Source organism: Podarcis muralis, chromosome 8 (assembly GCF_964188315.1).
Source record: "Podarcis muralis chromosome 8, rPodMur119.hap1.1, whole genome shotgun sequence".
Lineage (NCBI taxonomy): Eukaryota > Metazoa > Chordata > Lepidosauria > Squamata > Lacertidae > Podarcis > Podarcis muralis.
In genome coordinates this window covers 27633308-27651926 of record NC_135662.1, presented here as the reverse complement: position 1 = coordinate 27651926, position 18619 = coordinate 27633308, and the positions used below count along the sequence as shown (strand labels likewise).

General features: G+C 41.4%; 1 protein-coding gene across 2 annotated transcripts in view; it reads right to left on the bottom strand.

Annotated features, from left to right (window-relative positions):
- The window catches only part of MMP16 (matrix metallopeptidase 16), a 185969-nt gene that overhangs the window by 113566 nt on the left and 53784 nt on the right, over positions 1 to 18619 (bottom strand). The window contains exon 2 of one of the 2 annotated variants that reach the window (XM_028736577.2): positions 1349 to 1497. The exons of the other annotated variant lie outside the window; for it this stretch is intronic. Coding sequence (XP_028592410.1) covers positions 1349 to 1497 — 149 coding nt within the window. The remainder of the gene's footprint in view (positions 1 to 1348; positions 1498 to 18619) is intronic. 2 annotated transcript variants of the gene reach the window in all.

Here is an 18619-nt window from a genome sequence, read left to right as displayed (position 1 = left end):
CCCTCCTCTCCCCCTGTGAAGCCCTCACATCTGGGGTTCCACCAACTCTCTGGAGAAGTTTTGGGGATGTCTGGCAGTGTTTAGGGGGGAGGAGAGAGAAGGGAAGATCCATTATGTAGGCAGAAGTTGTTCCCCTCACATCATGACTTGATCAGATTCAACTCTTAATCTGATGTCAACAAGGTGATGTGTAATAACTTTTAAAAATAAAAATTAAGATGCTGCACACAAAAAACAAAGTGAGTTTTGCCATTGACACCAATTGGCTGCAGACTCCAACCTTACATATTTTTGGGAATGTCCCACTGGATTCAAACAAAATCGCTTCTGGGTGTTTGTATACAGGACTGCAGTCTTAGCCTAAAATCCTGTGTCTACCCAATTATTAGCATTTTTTAAATAAAGTGCCATTGATATACAGAGGTCTGTGCAAAGAACATATCAACTAAATCCTGAAAATTTGGAAGGCAACAAACGACTGGGGAAGAAACAAGTGAAAATAAGTAATCTGGGGGGACAGGGATGGAGGACAGAATGGGAGAGACAATTGTAGCAGCTTGCCTTTCATTTAAGAATATAACATAAAAAAGAACCTTGCTAGAAACGGGCAAAGGCCCATATAGTCTTACATTCTGTTTTCACAGTGGTGAACTACATGCATTTGGGAAGTTCAGTAGCACTCTCTTCACTTGTGATTCCCAGCAAATGGTATTCATTCACTTTGTCCTTCCTATGACATTTTGGCTTGTGCAAGGTTTCCAGTTTACATAAGTACCAGATAAATGATGACACATGACTACATACATTTCCTCACAATGTTTCTCTAAACATATGCTTTTTTTGCTTCACACCTATACTGTAAATATGCTTTCAGTGATGGTTGTTTCCCAAACTATCGTTCTAAGAAACTTTCCAGTGTCAAAGCAAGGGGTGACAGCATGTATGACAGAGAAGCCTATTTTCTATCTACTTTTGAAAGTTATGCCACATATGAAAGCCAATTTCTTCCTCCTTATGTTTCCCACACTAACCTATCAAATGCTTTGTCACCACCATAAAAATTGTGAAGTGAAAGTATTTCTGTTGAATGTTTATATAAATATTGATTTCCCATGTCTGATTTCATCTTCCTTTTCTCTCTTTTTGTGAAATGGACTCTTACTGAAACTTCAATTATATCCTATAGAGTTCCTACATTTTTTTCACCAAACGTATGTTATAAGGGGGGGACCTTATATTCAGAGTGACCATTTAGATTTGCAGAGATATCTTAGCTGGTCAAAACCAAAAATTTATTGCACTTTGAGGAGTTTAAAGAAGCAAGAGCAGTCCAGTAACAATTACTTACTCGATTGTGTTCCTGTCCACTTTTCCTGTCATGTTAATGCCATAGAACTGCTGCATAGCAGCTATAGCAGATTTCATTGTCTCTGCAGTGCGCAACACTGACATTCTGGGGTCAGTTGGTGGAAGATAGCCGTACTTTTGTAGCCACACCTATAATGACAAGCATAGTCTGTATTAGGGAAGATTTGCACCTACAATCCCCTCGGTGCCATCTAGTTTAGCTTTTCTTTCAAACGTAAAAGATGCAATTCAAACATAGGAAAAACAATCCACAATACATTTTCTTAACATTCACTGAAATCAAGAAGAATTAAGAATGAAATAAAGTGTTTATGATCCAATTATTGCAGTGGAATGTGCACGCTCTGACATCTCCAGACTGTATCCATAGGCAAGAAAGGTTGTAAGAATAATTATTATACATATCTTATGGATCAGAATAAGGGGCAGCATGGAAGGACCATTTGGTAGACAGGATGACCTATTTTTATAGAACCGGGTTGTTATTGTTGTTTTAAATGTTGTTTTACAACCCAAGCAGACAGTCCTCACATTACTACCCAGCATCTTCCGGCAATCAGCACCCTCAAGTCCACTGTCAATTAAGTCTGCTGAGGTCTCAGGTCAAGGATAACAGCAGTCCCATTTTTTTCCTTATTATTATCATCATTATTTCTATACTGTCCTTCATCCGAGGATCACAGTGCTGTTTACAATATAAATACACAAAAATACATAACAAACAAAAACAATACCCCCAATACACAGTTTAAAAGTCCATAGATTGTTTAATTAGCCAAAGATCAGGGAGAAGACACCAGGCAGGCCTGCATGGGGAGAGCATTGTTCTGAAGCAATGTGGAGGCTGCTGACACACACAGAAACATGGGGGCTATGCTGGCTTCTTTTAGCCACAATGTTAAAAACACAGGAAATCTAAGGTCACATTCGTACATTACTATACTTCTCAGAGTCGTCAACAATCAATCAAGGGAAGCTCTGTGAGATGAACAGGAATCACCTAACAATTATTGGAACCCTTAGCAAACTACAACTCCCATAATACTTTTTGGAGGAAACCACAACCATACTGCTTTAAACGCATGGTGTGAATGTGGCCTGAGAATGCAGTTGGGGGAAGGGGCAACAGTAGCCCCTCAATCCTGGCCCTGTAAACAGAGTCCCAGAACTCACCCTTCACTGTTAAATGAAGCGCTCACAGATTCACATTTTTATTTTGTATTTCATTCAAGACTTTACAGAGATCTTTTAAGCAATACTCTCTCTCTCTCTCTCTCTCTCTCTCTTTCTTCCATGTGCTGAACTATAACCAACAAAGAGTTGATAAGCATCTGACCTAATTAGCAGTGATGTGGTCTGATTTTCCACATTCAGCTAAGCCACGTTTATCTCTTACACATCCTGGTTTAATTTCCTTTCAAGAAGAAACTCTCACCTTCAGGCCACATCCTTCTTGGATGAAGGCCCTCCTGTAATGTTGTTCTGTTCCATTTGGAACTGTTTCATGTGTTTGTAATGATTTTACCCGTTTTTATAACTGTATTTTATTGTCATAGCCCACCCTAGCATGTTGTAGCAAAGGCTGAATGATCTTATAAATAAATAAAAGACTGTGTCTAGCTTATGTATTTAAAGGTTTGCAACTTACATATTTAAAGCTTTGCAGCTTCCTATCTTGTACCTTGTGAGGAAGTTGTCAAATCACAGTGTGCTGATACTGGGCTAATCAGTGTAACTTTCACAATTAGAGTGACAAATCCCCCTCATACTTCACTTGCAATGTCAACTTACACGCCGTCACTAGATGGAATAAAGGACTTCAAGCTTCACATAAAAGTGAAATGTACACCAGCTGTAGAAAGGCAATCCTTAAATATCCACTGTTCATACTAACCATTTATTTTCAAATAACCTATCCGTTCTTGAGGTCTCTATTCCCAAGTCTAGAAGAACATTACTGACAGCAAAGTATCCCTCTGATGCTAGTGTAATGTCATGAATGGTGTTTTGGCATATCTATGGGTGCTCCTGATCTTAAGCTGCCATAGGAAAGCTTTAAGACTTCTCCAGCCACTGACCACATTAACAGTAAGCCACCCCTCAGAGGGACACATGTCAGTGGTGGACATGGCCGAAGTACTCACCACAAATACAGACTACACAAGCAACCACACACAAATCCACACATGACAAATGCAAGTACAGAGCACACACACAGCACTGGGAGATAAAGCTGGTGAGACATTTCCCATGGCTTGCCAGTCCAGGTCTGGGACACAGGTTCATGGCAGATATGGCTACCTGTGGCTACTGGCCATGATGGCTATGCCTCCACAGCTGGAGGCAATCATCTGTTTTAGTATTTCAGCTTTCAGGTGTTTATTTATTTTATGATCAAGCAGTGTATAATTTTTTAAATAAATACATAATATAAAAAAATTATTCCGAACACCAGTTGCTGGACAGTGTTCTCGAAGCTACAAACATGAGTCTGACCAAACTGCGGGAGGCAGTGGAAGACAGAAGTGCCTGGCGTGCTCTGGTCCATGGGGTCACGAAGAGTCGGACACGACTAAACGACTAAACAACAACAACAATATAAAAAATTTATTCCGAACACCAGTTGCTAGAAACCACAAGAGTGGAGAGTGCTCTTGTGCTTGGGTCCTGCTTGTGGGTTTGTAAATGTGAGAACAGGATGCTGGAGTAGATTGACTTTAAAAGCCCTTTCCTAAGACTGCTGCAGCTGTAAGTTCTTAGGCTGCAGCTTTAACAAGGAGCAATAGCCTGAACATGAAATTACTAATGCAGTCATTCAAGAGACAAGTTTTTTGCCCAATCTGTTTTACACCCTACATAGACATGTTGATGGAACCTTTGTAAAGGAAGTTTTATTTATGAACAGGACTTATATGCCTCCCTACAACAAAAATACTCTGGGTGGCTTGACATAAGGAAATCACCTTGCAAGGAATTAAAACCCTTTTCCTCAACAGGATTTCTTTTGAACAGAATATTATTATTACCTTTATTTATATAAATTATATGTGTGTGTATGTATGTATGTGTGTGTGTGTGTGTGTGTGTGTGTATATATATATGTATATATATATATATAACCAATAGCATTCTGTTGAACAGAAAACCTGGGGTTTCTGAGTATGGTGGTAGGCCACTACATACAATAGGCACAAGCCTCTATTTGAATTTTTTTCTGAAATATATTTGAGGCGAGGGGAGAAAAATTGGAATAGTTAACATCCAACAGTATGGAATTATCTGTGTAATTTTCCTACAGGTCTCTCCATTATTTGCAGATGGAGAAGAAACACAGGAATTAATTTCAGCAAATTGCTTCCATAAACGCTGGTACAAAATTAAGTTAGAATTGCTTGGCTATAAGGAATTGCTTGCGAGCCTATTAAATCATATTGAGCAATTTAGGAAACATGCACATATTAAGTACACATCAGCCCAAACAGCTTTGTTATTAGAAGGGTCTCAACACATCTGCATAATACAAAATGCACTAACAGATGGTGGTGGGTTAATTTGGCAAGGCCCATAGAGGGATAGTCTACTGAAATCAAATCAGGGGGTCGAAAGGTTGAGCTGCAAAGTTCCTTTTGGGGAAATGATTATTTAAACTGAATCTGACATTTGGTTTTCCAGTTCGGTTTTCATAAAATAAGTTTACAGTTTCCAGTGCTTCAAGCCTGCATCAGCAGATTTGAGGTGCTGCCCATCAAACATCTGCAAAACAGAAGAAGAAAAATTGCACTCCACTGCCTGCAAAAGCAGCACTCTTTATAAGTTACCTTTTAGTCTATGCAGTTTGCTTTCTTAGAGGTGACTCTAACAATGTGATTCTATGCATCTTGGCTTGGAATTTAGCTCCGCAGAGTCCAGTGCTGCTTTTAGCCCTCCCCAATAAGTGTGTGCAGCGCTGTAGCCTCAGAAAGGATACCTTTGGAATCACAAGTGAATATTCTTTGAGAGGCTCAGATGAGCCAAAAGAGCCCGAGGTTCCACTCGAAAAAAATCATTTCAAAAATGTCAAGAACTAATTTGAAAATAAAAATAGCATGTTATATAACCATATGCACAGAAACAATTTTGGGAATTTTGCAGCGTGAAGAGAAAAAGTCGTGCACGTTGCTTTCACTGGTGCCAATGGCCCAGTGCCCACCGGCTTCAACGGAAAGAGAAACGAGTACCAAAGTAAATGAATGAAACAGAGGCAGTCTTTATGCAATGGAAGATTATTGCCTCTCCCTTCCCTTTCACACCTTTTCAAAAACTAATCATATCACCACTCCCACTAACACATAGGCCCACTATGTTAAAGCTAAATCCTGATCCATCCATTTTGGTAAACAGAGCCAATGAAAGGATTTATTCATTCATTTGGCTTTATTATTTTTTTAAAGGCAAACTCTTTTCAAAGATTTGCAGAAACATTAGCAGTCCAGAATATGTAGTTATGCCCAACTTGCTGTATGAAGCAACAAGATCCACTCATTTTTATCAAAAGGAAGGGACCCTCAATCTACATCTTGCTGTATGCAGAGCAGGAGATTATAGAGATCACATTTGTGCAGAAAGAATTAAGGAGATGGTGCAACTCTCCTATGAGGAAGGTTCACAAAATTTGAGGCTTCTTAGCTTCAAACAAAATGGGGAGTGAAGTGGGGACATGATAGAGGCTTACAATATTATGCAAGGTGTAGCCAAAGTAGACAGGAAAGAGTTTTTTCTCCTATATAAAAAAAGGTAAAGGACCCCTGGATGGTTAAGTCCAGTCAAAGGTGACTATGGGGTTGCGGCGCTCATCTCGCTTTCAGGCCGAGGGAGCCGGCGTTTGTTCACAGACAGCTTTCTGGGTCATGTGGCCACCATGCGCTTCTGGCACAATGGAACACGGAAACGCCATTTACCTTCCTGCCGCAGCGGTATCTATTTATCTTCTTGCACTGGCGTGCTTTTGAACTGCTAGGTTGGCAGGAGCTGGGACAGAGCTCACCCCATCGCGGTAATTCGAACCGCTGACCTTCCAATCGACAAGCCCAAGAGGCTCAGTGGTTTAGACCACAGCGCCACCTGCATCCCTAACTCATCTCCCAACTCAGAACCATCAAAAGAAGTTGAATGTCAGAAGATTCAGGAAAAGAAGTACTTCTTCACACACTCAAGGCTTCACACACAGCCATACTTAAAACTGTGGAATTTGATAATGAAAAATATAATGAAAGCTGTCAGGAAACTGACATCGGAGCAGAGTGGAGAGGCTAGGCTCCCCAATGATGCCGGAGAGGGAACCAGTACAGGGGTAGAGAGGGCTTCCGCTGGGGAAGAAAGGCAAGGTGACACCAGGAAGAAAGAAGGGATTGAGAGCTCTTCGGAGGGGAGGCTCCGAGACTCTTCTAGTGAGGTCAGTGAGGAGAGTGGAGGAAGGCTGCCGCGCAGAGAGGCGAGAAGGAGGCTGTCCGTTAAGGAATTTTTATGTTGGAGGAAGTTTAGGAAACGCCCACTGACGGATTCTGCCAGTGACTGAAGCAGTCGTGCCCAAGGGGGGCTGCTCAGCCGGGGAAAACGCAACCGCCTCACGCAGTTTGGAGCAGGTGGAGGTTACACACAAGCAACCCCAATTCCTATGATAAAAGCCATCAACTTCAGCCACTCTGAAGGGGTATTAAATACTTAAATGCAGGTAAAAGTTATCGATGGCTACTAGTCTTGATGGCTATTTATTATCTCTAGGATCAGAGGTAGCATGACTCTGAATACCAGTTGCTGGAGAACAACAGCAAGAGAGTGCTGCTGCAGTCATGCCACAGTGGGATTATGATGCTCAGGTCATTGGGCTTAGGTGCTTTTCAGCAGGCTGTTCTCATGTCTTTACATAGCCATTTTTAATTTGGTGCCCTGCTTTATGAACAGGTCAGACCACATGATTATAACACGAGAGTTCTATGTTCTGTTCCTCCCTTCTCAGTTCATTGATGTACACAATTTAGCGTTCTTCTAGTTTTGACTTGAATCCAACATGAATTAGAGACCACCTCTGCTACTTTCCTGCATGACTGCTGTGGTCAGGATTTGGCTGAGAGTGTAGCAGAAAACAGTCGGCTCCTTTATAGCTGCAATTCTATACACCCACAACCTTGTGTTCTCTCCAGATGTTTTGGACTACAACTCCTATCAGGATAAGCCAGCATGGCCAGTGATTGGTGGAAGTCCATTCTAAAGCACTATCTTGGGAAAGATCGCTATAAACTGGGAACAAGTCCCATTGGACTCAACAGAACTTACATATGAAAAGACTTGCATAGGAATGCATTGTGAAATTATATCCAAATATGTGCATGAGACCGAAGACCTACTCAGAGTCTTTCATAGCTAGCTTTTGTTTTTTTCTTAAACAAAACCTGTAATTACGCTAGAGTACACTTTAATGTAGGAAACTAGAATGCAAATATACATTTAATAATGAAATAAAATAGTTTTTTGTTGTTGTTTTATCTCATTAATAATTACAAAAGATCCAAGAGTGCTTATGGTTTGCTCTCACATGTCACACATACTAATGAGGCAAGACTGTACAGCAAAGCCAAGATCTGAACTCAGCTTTTACAATGATGAGCCCAACGTAAGTCCAGTGCATTATACAGCATCTTTCAGTTATATCAGTATTGATGAGCTGGAATGGTGCAATGGCTGAGAACTATGAGCGACCTGACTCTGATGTCTGCTCTTGTAATCCTGAGATATTGCTCCTTAAGTACATCTAATAAAATATGTAATCTAATAAACCCATGTTCAAAATAGGGTTGATGATTAAATATAATAGTCCTTGTATTCTTGGAGCAATGCTATTAGCATACTATCTATATGAAAGTCATTTTTAAATGTTCCAAAATGGCCTCTTAGTCAATGCACTTCATCTATGGAACACTGTCTCCTCTGGGATGGAGGGCCAGCTCTTACGGGTTTTCAGTGTCAGCTGAAGACTCACTTTTTCACTCAGGCTTTTGCTGGTTATTAGTGTCTGACTTCAGTTGCTGCTATAGTTCTCTTAGTTATTACTTAATGTTTTATTTTCTCTTGCCTTTTTAGTTTTATTACACTGTTGTTTGTGTTTATAGTTCATAGTACCCTGATCACAACTACTTCTGTGATGAAGGGTGGGCTAAAAATATATTTAACTATATTTACTTCTTCACACAATGCACAGACTCATAAATGGGTAGGTCCAGGTTGTGGTAAAAACATATTTGTGTGAAGGGGGTGATACCTCCCACCCATACAAGATGATGCTGAGACCACTTCTTATGGAGCCCATCCTGGGTTCAGAATATGTGACTGCTACTACCCACTTACAAATGTCCCTGTTTTAAGAAAAATGTTTGAGAGGCTAATGACAGTCTAGCTGCCCATTGTCTGGGAAGAAATTCATTATCTGGACCAATTCCAGTCTGGTTTCAGGCCTGGTTTTGTGACCGAATCCGCCTTGGTTGCTCTGGCAGATGACCTTCATCAGGAAAGGGAGAAGGACAGGGAGACTGGAACCCTGTTGAATCCTCTTGATATCTCTGTGGATTTCTATACCAACAACCATGGTATTTTGCTAGATCAACTCTGTGAGTTGGAAGTGGGAGGCTCCATATTATGGTGATTTGGCTCCACTTCTAGCATAGTTTCCAGAAGGTAGCATTGGACAACCAGGCCTCAGCTAGGGAACAACAGTGGGAGAGGACTTTTGTGCTCATGTCCTGTTTGTGGGTTTCCATAGGCATCTGGTTGGCCGCTGTGGGAGACAGGATGCTGTAGTAATGGATAGATCTCTGCTCTTATATTCTTATCAAGGGAGTGACTTTTGCTGATTCCTCATTCCTCTGCGGCTCCCTGATGTACTCCAGAGGTTGGGGGCACCCTTCAGAACAGTGTGGGAGGTGGTGCAGGGATACAACCCCATGTAATCCTGAATCATAGGAAACTAGCATTACCTTTTGTAGTTGAACAGGTTTATTCTGCTTTAACGTATTTGGCAGGGAACCACACCTGAAGGGTTTACTGCCAGCATCCAGCTATATTGACCCAATGAGATGAAAATGCAGATTGACAGGGCCAGATTGGTATCAAGAAAATACCTCTTTGCATACAAACCCAGTAGGATGGATGACTGAACACCTCTTGTATCAACTTGAAAGCTCCCTTGTGATGCATTGTTATGTGATCACCAATTTCAGATAATCTTGCTTAGTTTTGTTTATATGCCACCTTTCTGCCTAAAAGACCTCCCAGGATGGTTCATAAAAGTTTAAAATACAAATAGAAAATTTGAACACCACAAATTAAGCTCAAATGGCAAAGAATCAAACAACACAACAAATTAAGCTCAAATGGCAAAGTTTCAATAACATCCATCACCCACTCCCCCCAAAAAGTCAGAAATGCACACCAAGATTAAAAACAATGACTTGGATTCAAAGATGAGTTAATTTGGGGTAGTTCATGGATGGAAAGTTTTCTGCCCCTTTCTCTGACCCTTGAAAAGCCTCTTTGGAGTGGACCCTCCTGAACAATGTGGGATGGGCCACAGGGGGCAAGGAGGGGAGGGGAGGGGAAATTGTTCTGTGAACCTCCTTAAGTTAAGCACCACAATTTCCCTGGGTCTTGTGCCACGGGTGGAGTGGCGGTGGGGAGAGAGATTCCAGCCAAGTCAATGTACTCCTCTGCTTGCTCACCCTTCTCCTTAAACTCTTGCTGACACTGAGTGAAGGTATTTTTCTACAAGTCTGCCTTTCATCATTCTACCTAAAATTCCCTTTGCATCTTCTCAAGAACATCTCAGGGTAGCATAGAGCTTCGCACTTTAGACGTGTGGTAGTATAATAACAGAAACCACAAAGGTTTGCCATAAAGATTAAAAAGTACTTCTTCAGAAATAAGTTTAAACACAAGGATAAGTAACATACCCAATGGAGAGACAAGTACAGTCAAATAAACTTAGGAGTTAAACGCCACCCACTTTCCCTCCAGCTAAACAGTCCCTATCAATTTAGGAGTTGCTAACAATTCTGATGTTAGGATGGCACGCTTGATGCCCTTCAGAATGGCATTCATCCCTTTGTCCCCAGAGAGCATGCCTTGATCTGCCTACCAAAGCAAATCACTGGGCAGATATAGCCGGGGCCTACATGACTCCTAATGCTCAAGTTCAAGAATATTAGAGGGTCTTAATTCCCTTCTACAGAAAGAACCTATGTGTCATGCTCTCCATCTTCAATGAATTCTACCACCTTCCAATCTGATCCCTGGAAAAGTTAGACTTGACAAGTTAAACTCCAAAGAAGCCTACATGCAAGATTCATATTACAGACCTTCACAAGTGAATGGTACCTCTGGGGCTGGTTCTGGTTACCAGGAGCTGAGGAGGCCTTGGAGTAAGCAAGCAAGCAGTGGCAAAGACCAGGGGTGGCAACAGCGGCTGCCCAGAGGGCTCCCAAGGAGAGGGGTGAGGAGAGGAGGCTGAGGGAACACACCACAAGGGAGGGAGGTTTGAAAAAGGGTGAGAGGCTACCAGCTCTGCAGGCAAGGGTTGTCATCTGGGCAGCCCAGGACTTCTATTCACTCTGTCCAGGCTTCTACCCCAGCACTTCGGTGCTGATAACGCAGCCGTTTGATTTTATCCTCGAGACAGACGGATGCCAACAAGTTCCTTTTAGTTCTTAACATTTCCATCCTTAAAAAACAAAGACACACACCCCTACAGCTGAACTTCCAATAGGTGTTTGCACTGAGCTGTCCAAACTGATGTCCAAGCTGCTTCCCTGAGTGGTTACAGTTAATTCAGAAGCCAACTATGATGGACAAGTTGAAATTATTCCCTCTGGCCTGCATTACCTTGTCAACATTAAATTCGGCCTGCCACTAATAATCAAGCGCTACCCATCCGCTTCCTCCAAAGCTCTGTTGATACTTCATGATCATGATGAGTGAATATACCTCACAGACAAACAAAAATCCTTAAGTTATGACAAGCCTCTAAATCTAAGGTGACAGGTAGACTTTGTATTGTTTCTAGCAATATGAGAGCTAACCGAATAGGTGGGATTGGCTGCACATGGAGCCCATCTTTTTACTGGGTGCATCCAGCCTTTCAGTTGGAACCACACTGACAGCTAATGCCTGCCAGCAGTGAGGGCTCACCAAGTCTTATCTGCCCTGCAGGCAACTGCCAAAAGAGCAGCATCTAAGGGCACTGGACCTTGGGGGAATATAAAAGATATTCCTACTCATTTTCATTTGGTGAGGTATGTGCCTGGGAAGGGATGTTATGCTTCAATTCCAGCCTTCCTCATGGTCCTTAATGTCACAAGTGACCCAGTGATCTAAGTGGAAGTTTTACAATCAAATTTGCATCTGGTGAAATATTCACTGGATGCTCTTAGAATTAACATGGCAAAAGGAAGAGAGAAGGAGGCACACATCATAGAGTCGATGAGAAAATAACCCTTTTGTAATACACTGCAAGCAAAAATTGGATTCCCTGCTTCAGAGGTAGCATGTGCAATGTCTTTTAGCTGTCTTGGACTACAATTTCTATAACCATTGGCTATGCTTACTGGGGCTGATGGAAGTTGCAGTCCAAATTATCTGGACAGAGCCAGGGTTGGGGAAGACTTCTCTAGCCTTAGTGAAATAGCAGCATGACAAGGAATAGACTTAGAGAGGGCTGTGCGTGCCAAACAGGTTTTAGGCAGGATTCTTGTTTCCTTATTTTGTTATTATATGGCTTTGTATCTAAATAGGTATATTTCACAAATTATGTGTATGAATTTGTTGGGTTCATTGCTTAGTTTTGACTGGACTGAAGCCCTGAGGACAAGGGTGGCATCAATATCTGATTGCCCAAACCATGTTTAGTCCACAGCAAGCACCAGTGAGTTTAATCCTTAGCAGGGGTGCTCAGCACTGCAGCTGAAGCTTGCAATTGCAAGTAAACCTTACTAAAGGGCACTGTTCCGACCAAACCATATTGCTAGACTCATGCAAAAACTAAATTAAGTACAGCAAATTGACAGCAAATTGACTTGAAATAAACTACAACAAACACACACTAATAAAATAATAATAATCCACCAGAAGGCCCTCGGAGCTGGACCTCAGTGTCCAGGCTGAACGATGGGAGTGGAGACACTGGGCCAAAGGCCATATAGGGATTTAAAGGTCAGCACTTTGAATTGTGCTTAGAAACATACTGGGAGCCAATGTAATACAGACACACACACGTATATACACAAACACACACAGCACATGAAGGCTCAGAATGCCTGTTATAGTTTTGTTTTCCCCTGTAGGATATCTAGAAATTACTAAAATGTCAATGCTACCCATTTAATTAGTGTGCTCCAAATATCTAACTCAATCTCATTTTTTAAACAGTTCATATGAAGGTCAAAGGAAATATAAGTGCTTGTGCTATATTTGAAAGGGATTGCCATTCTTGCTCTCAATGTATATGCTTCTCTCTCTCTCTCTCTCTCTCTCTCTCTCTCTCTCTCTCTCTCTCTCATCATTAATGGTAATAATTTCCAGTATCATTTAAATAACTGACCTGATCACTAAACATAAATGTGATCCTAATAATATTACCACTTGTATTCAATGACCACTTCTGATATTACAACACCAGATAGATCCCCTGGACAGGTTGCAAGTAAGAAGACGAGCAGATGAGAGCTGGTCTAGAGGGGTAGGAGTTGGGGGCAGTGCCCTATTTTCCCAAAGGGACTAGCCTCTACTGAACAGCAGCCATTCATTTTTTATCTACCACACAACTCTCTGGGAAATAGTGGGAAATTGAAATGGTGGTCATCAGAGGGGTTTGCTTTTCCACAATGCCCTGAAGTTCCACTATGTTTGGGGCATTGTGGGAAATTTAAATGGCCGCCCAGGGTAAGGGCATCAGTGCCAGTGGCAACTAGCCCTAAGCAAGAGAAGAAGAAGAAGAAGAAGAAGAAGAAGAAGAAGAAGAAGAAGAAGAAGAAGAGGAGTAGTAGTAGTAGTAGTAGTAGTAGTTTGGATTTGATATCCCGCTTTATCACTACCTGAAGGAGTCTCAAAGCGGCTAACATTCTCCTTTCCCTTCCTCCCCCACAACAAACACTCTGTGAGGTGAGTGGGGCTGAGAGACTTCAAAGAAGTGTGACTGGCCCAAGGTCACCCAGCAGCTGCATGTGGAGGAGCGGGGACGTGAACCCAGTTCACCAGATTACGAGTCTATCGCTCTTAACCACTACACCACACTGGCTCCTGTATTCCCGCTGTGCCTTCCTCCACTGCTAATATCTGGACGCATGCTCCAGAGTCCATCACTGGAACTAGTTTTCCACTCCTCACAGAACCACCTCAGTCCCCTCCTAAGTAATCAAAATAAAATCTCCAAACTTCTGGGTTCAGGTGGCAGATGACTGCATGCTTGGGTTGGTAGAACAGGGAGTGCCTGTCAGCCTCTGTTCCTCTGTGAGCCATTTGTCTAACAGATGAGCCAGCAGTCACCTTCTTTTATCCTTGAACTGGAAATTCTGTACACTTTCTGATTGTTGTAACAGAGGGTGTGTTTTTTCTGGTGTGTGTTAGCATCTGTGCACGTTTCCTTCTTAAATAGCTAAGAGGAACTTTGAAAGTATCCACCTTCAACAGTAATTATGAAATGGAACATTTCTATTGCCATCATTGTACGAACCTGGCAAATCAGCTCCCACCAAACATTGTGCTGTAATCCTAGTCACAGACGCTGCCAGGATATCTCCTAAGCAACAAATCAAGTTTACAAAGCCAAAGTCTTGTGTCAGAATTATCAGCGCAATATATTATGGAAAGGAACCACAGAGCTTTTGCAAAGGCAACACGCTGAATATTTATCACTACAAAATATATTGCATTTCACAGCACAACATCACATGTTGCTCTAAATAATTAAAAGCAAAGTACATTTGTCAAAATAACTACACACAGTACATCTGCGATGACATCTTAAAAGAACTGCACAGCTACACAAAATTGGTTCTCTTGCTATTCACTCAAAATGAAATTTTATAGGGAAATCAGTACAATTTTTATGACTCCAGAATTACTTAGCATATGGACCAATATTTTCCTGTTTAGGAACAGTTATTGGAATGTACTGAAACTGGGAAAGAGCTGTAGTTTACTGGCGAGACATATGCTTTGCATGCAAAGGGTCCCAGGATCAATGTCCAGGTAGAGCTAGGAAAAACCACCGTCTGAAGCTCTGGAGAGACCCTGCTAGTCCTTAAACACCAATAGCAGCTAGCCTGGTGCCCTCCACCAGATGCTGGACTGCAGCTCCCATTGGAATGGCCAGCGGTTGGGGATAATGAGACTTGCAATCCAACAACATTTAGAGGGCTGCAGGTCAGCCATGCCAGGTGTAGAACTAAATGGACCAAAGGTTTGATTAATGTATGGCAGCTTCCTATGTTCCCAGTGTTCAATGTAATCTATATAGGACAATTGTTACATCTGCACCAGCCACCCTCAGTGGCAGCTGGCCTGAGAGATTACCAAGAGCAAGAAGAGGAAATCACCAAATAATGTTTGGCCCTCATACCAAATAGTTTAATATGGCAATTGTTATCTAACCTCTGAAGCAGTTAAATAATTTATAGTCAGATCAACAACCCACTTAAACTCAACTACTTAGTTTTAAACCAATTTACTCCCATTGAGACACAACAGATAAAATCCAATTACTTTGGTTAATTGAGATGTGAAGCAGGGTGCTAGTTACTTATAGCTACGATTGCAATGCCATTATGAATCACACTCATGTCACCATTCAGTCTGCCTTGCTTTCTTGTGCAGCAGGATGATGTCAAGAAAAATGGTGCCTAGCACATACATCATTTCAATATTACACACACACACACACACCCCGGAAATAAAAGCATATTCTTAATAATAAAACTGCTGTTAACTAAATTATATGCCTTTCTTCTTCAAATCCTTAAAAATACCAAAATTAAGAGAAACGTAGGGCTTTCCAAACTAACAGGTGAAGCATTTGCTCAAAATAAAAGCAATATTTACATGAAAAAATTGGCAGTGCTAAAAACATCACTGTATAGAGAGGGCTGTTGGTTTTCCCAGCAAAAGCATCAAAACAAAGTTTTGCATCCCTAATTCCAAAGTAGGGTACCATGGGGTTCAATTAGGAGCCATAGTTGACTCTTTTGGCATAAAAATGCTTCATTATTCTTTCTTAATACACTGACCTCATCGGCTATGTGCCCTTCACAGGTATAATTTTCACAAATTGCTTATATTTCCTGTTTAATAAAGTGTATTTAATTCCTTTTTCCCATGACAAGAACTTGTAAGCAATGTAAATGTTGCTAAACAAAAAATAAATGAATAGACAGCAAGGTTGAGGTTCACACTGAAGGAGCAGTCAGACCATAGGACTTCTGAACTAGGTGTTCCTTTGCACATTTGCAACAATTTCGCCAAGCTTTGATTAGACATCTCCAACAATATTCATCCCACATATTTGTTGTTGTTTAGTCGTTTAGTCGTGTCCGACTCTTCGTGACCCCATGGTCACGCCAGGCACTCCTGTCTTCCACTGCCTCCCGCAGTTTGGTCAGGCTCATGTTTGTAGCTTCGAGAACACTGTCCAACCATCTCATCCTCTGTCGTCCCCTTCTCCTTGTGCCCTCCATCTTTCCCAACATCAGGGTCTTTTCCAGCGAGTCTTCTCTTCTCATGAGGTGGCCAAAGTATTGGAGCAGGAACCGGCAAGCCACTCCAGTATCCCTGCCAAGAAAACTCCATGGACATCCCACATATGGCATCAGGCAAATTGATACCCCATTAACAATGGTTGGATCTGCCTAGCCACATCTATCGGCCTTACGACTTCTTGTGATTAAATCTTGATTATTTAAATTAATTGACTCGCATATGATGTGTTCACTCATTTTTTAATCTCAGAAAACAGTGTCGTTGTCCCTCCAGTCCCACTGGACATATGATGCTAGAATTTTAAACAGACTGGCACTGCTTCTGTTTTATGGTGCCCCTGACAACCTGGTAGATGCTTTATTCTGCTGTGCTTGTATTTTTTATTTTGAAATTTTTACTGTGATGCTTTTTTTTTAATTGATTTTGAACTCTTGAGGAAAAGCTGGATGAAATCATGTTTAAATAAATAAATAGAGTCCCCTAAATAAAACTTAGCTTTCCCAACCACACATCATTAAGTCGAGTCATTTTTGGCACATTGGCAGCCTAAAAAAAAAAAAAAGGACACATTTTTCCAACTAAATAAAAATCACCACAAGCAAGCTACTATTTACTGTCATAAGTATATGTGTTTGGGCATTTCACAGGAAGAGAAAGCTTTCTAGTAGAGAACCTGCTTTGCATGCAAATTGTCTTAAATTCAATTCCTGGCATTACCAGGTAGGGCTAGTCTGAAACTTTGGAGAGCTGTTGCTGTTGTGTATATCTGGAATGGGTTTCCAGATCTTGTTGAACGCCAGCTCCCATTAGCACCAGTCAACATGGCCAATGGTCAGGGATGATGGAAGGAGAAGTCCAACAATATTTGGACCACCAAAGGTTTCCCATCCCTTCTGTAAAAAAGTAGATAGACAAAGCCTTCCTATGTTCACGGGCAGCTTCATACATCTGATGAAGCCCATGCCACAACAAATACTTTAACCTCCAAAATGTGAGAAGACTCAACCGCTATCCCAGAAGTACCGCGCTCAACAGACATTGGTGCTAAGCCCCACAGATTCACTTAACACTGTAAACATTATCATTTTACTGTAACTGATCTCAGGAACAATGCCTTTGGTTTTTATTTCACCACGTTCTTATTTTATTCCTTTGCCGTGTCTGCAAACACTTAAAGATTTTATGCTTTGCACAGCTGAATATCAAAGCAGTGATATTAATATTACTAGGAGGACCTATGCTCCACTGGATAACTGCTTCAATTAACAAAATGAATTGCCCACACTTTGGGTTTTACAAAGTCTTAAAGTAATGCTGGCTGCTGCTTCTCCGCCCCACCTCAACCCCCATCAATGCTCTTGGAATTAAATCCAGACCCAGATGTCCTCCCATATGTGTAACAAATTCCTGCCGACTCCCACATGAGGAAAGGTTTAGGCCTAATGCTCATGGAAAGTCAGAAGTTTATTATCTAAATGGGATATTATTAAAATTAGCATTAAAGCTTACAGATGTTTTATTTTTCATGATACCCAGTTAAATGAAGTGACGGTAAACAAAGGACAATTATTTCCCTTTTTGTTCTGATCAAAACATGACAGTTCCTTTGCTTTGAAGGGGGGAGACACTAACTGGACTATATGTTTGGCCAACATGGATTTGTAACATGACAATACTTGCTAGTAATTTCCTATTTAGTGTATTTGTCAGCAAATTTGCAGAATATAGCTCAAGGTGGTGCTCACTTATAGCCGTTAAGAACAAGACGTATTTCCTCAACTCACACATGGGTTTTCTTGGCTTGGTGGTCAAGAGGACATGAAGCAAGAATCATTTTCTCTCAAGTACTTTGTAAGCTCCCTCAGAATGTTCTCAGGATAAACCAAAGTGGGTTTGTAAGAAAAAACAAATAAATGGATGTTTTGCCTTTTACATGATGTTCATGCCAAACTTGAGAAGGTTGGCCACCAACACGAGCTCAGCTAGAACCGTTCTTCCTCCTCCTCGCCACTGCACTCAGTTTTCTTGCTCACCCACCTCTTGACAACAGTGGTGGTGAGGAGGAGGAACAGAAGATGCCACTGCCTGCTTACTCATTGGCTCTCTGCCCAGCAAGTGTGCAGGCAGTGGCACTGATGAGAAAGATGAACAGCTGCCACTGCCAATAATAATAATAGTGAGGATTTAGAATCACAGAGGGAGTAAAGGGGACCTAGTGGAGAGCATCTTGCTTAAAGGCTCTCCAAAACCTAGAGCAGGCACTGGAAAGGAGAATCCAGTTCACTATTACGGCACAATGCAAAGATTAACGTTTGAGGATGGAATAAAAGGAACAGTAAGATTTTCATTTCTTAAAAAGAGACATAACAATAAAAGAACTATTGTAGCCAATTCCCATTTTAGGAATGTTTCCAGCAAGAGTGTCAAATCTTACTATGTATTAACAGTATTTTTAGTTTACAGCCAAATATGCATGCTG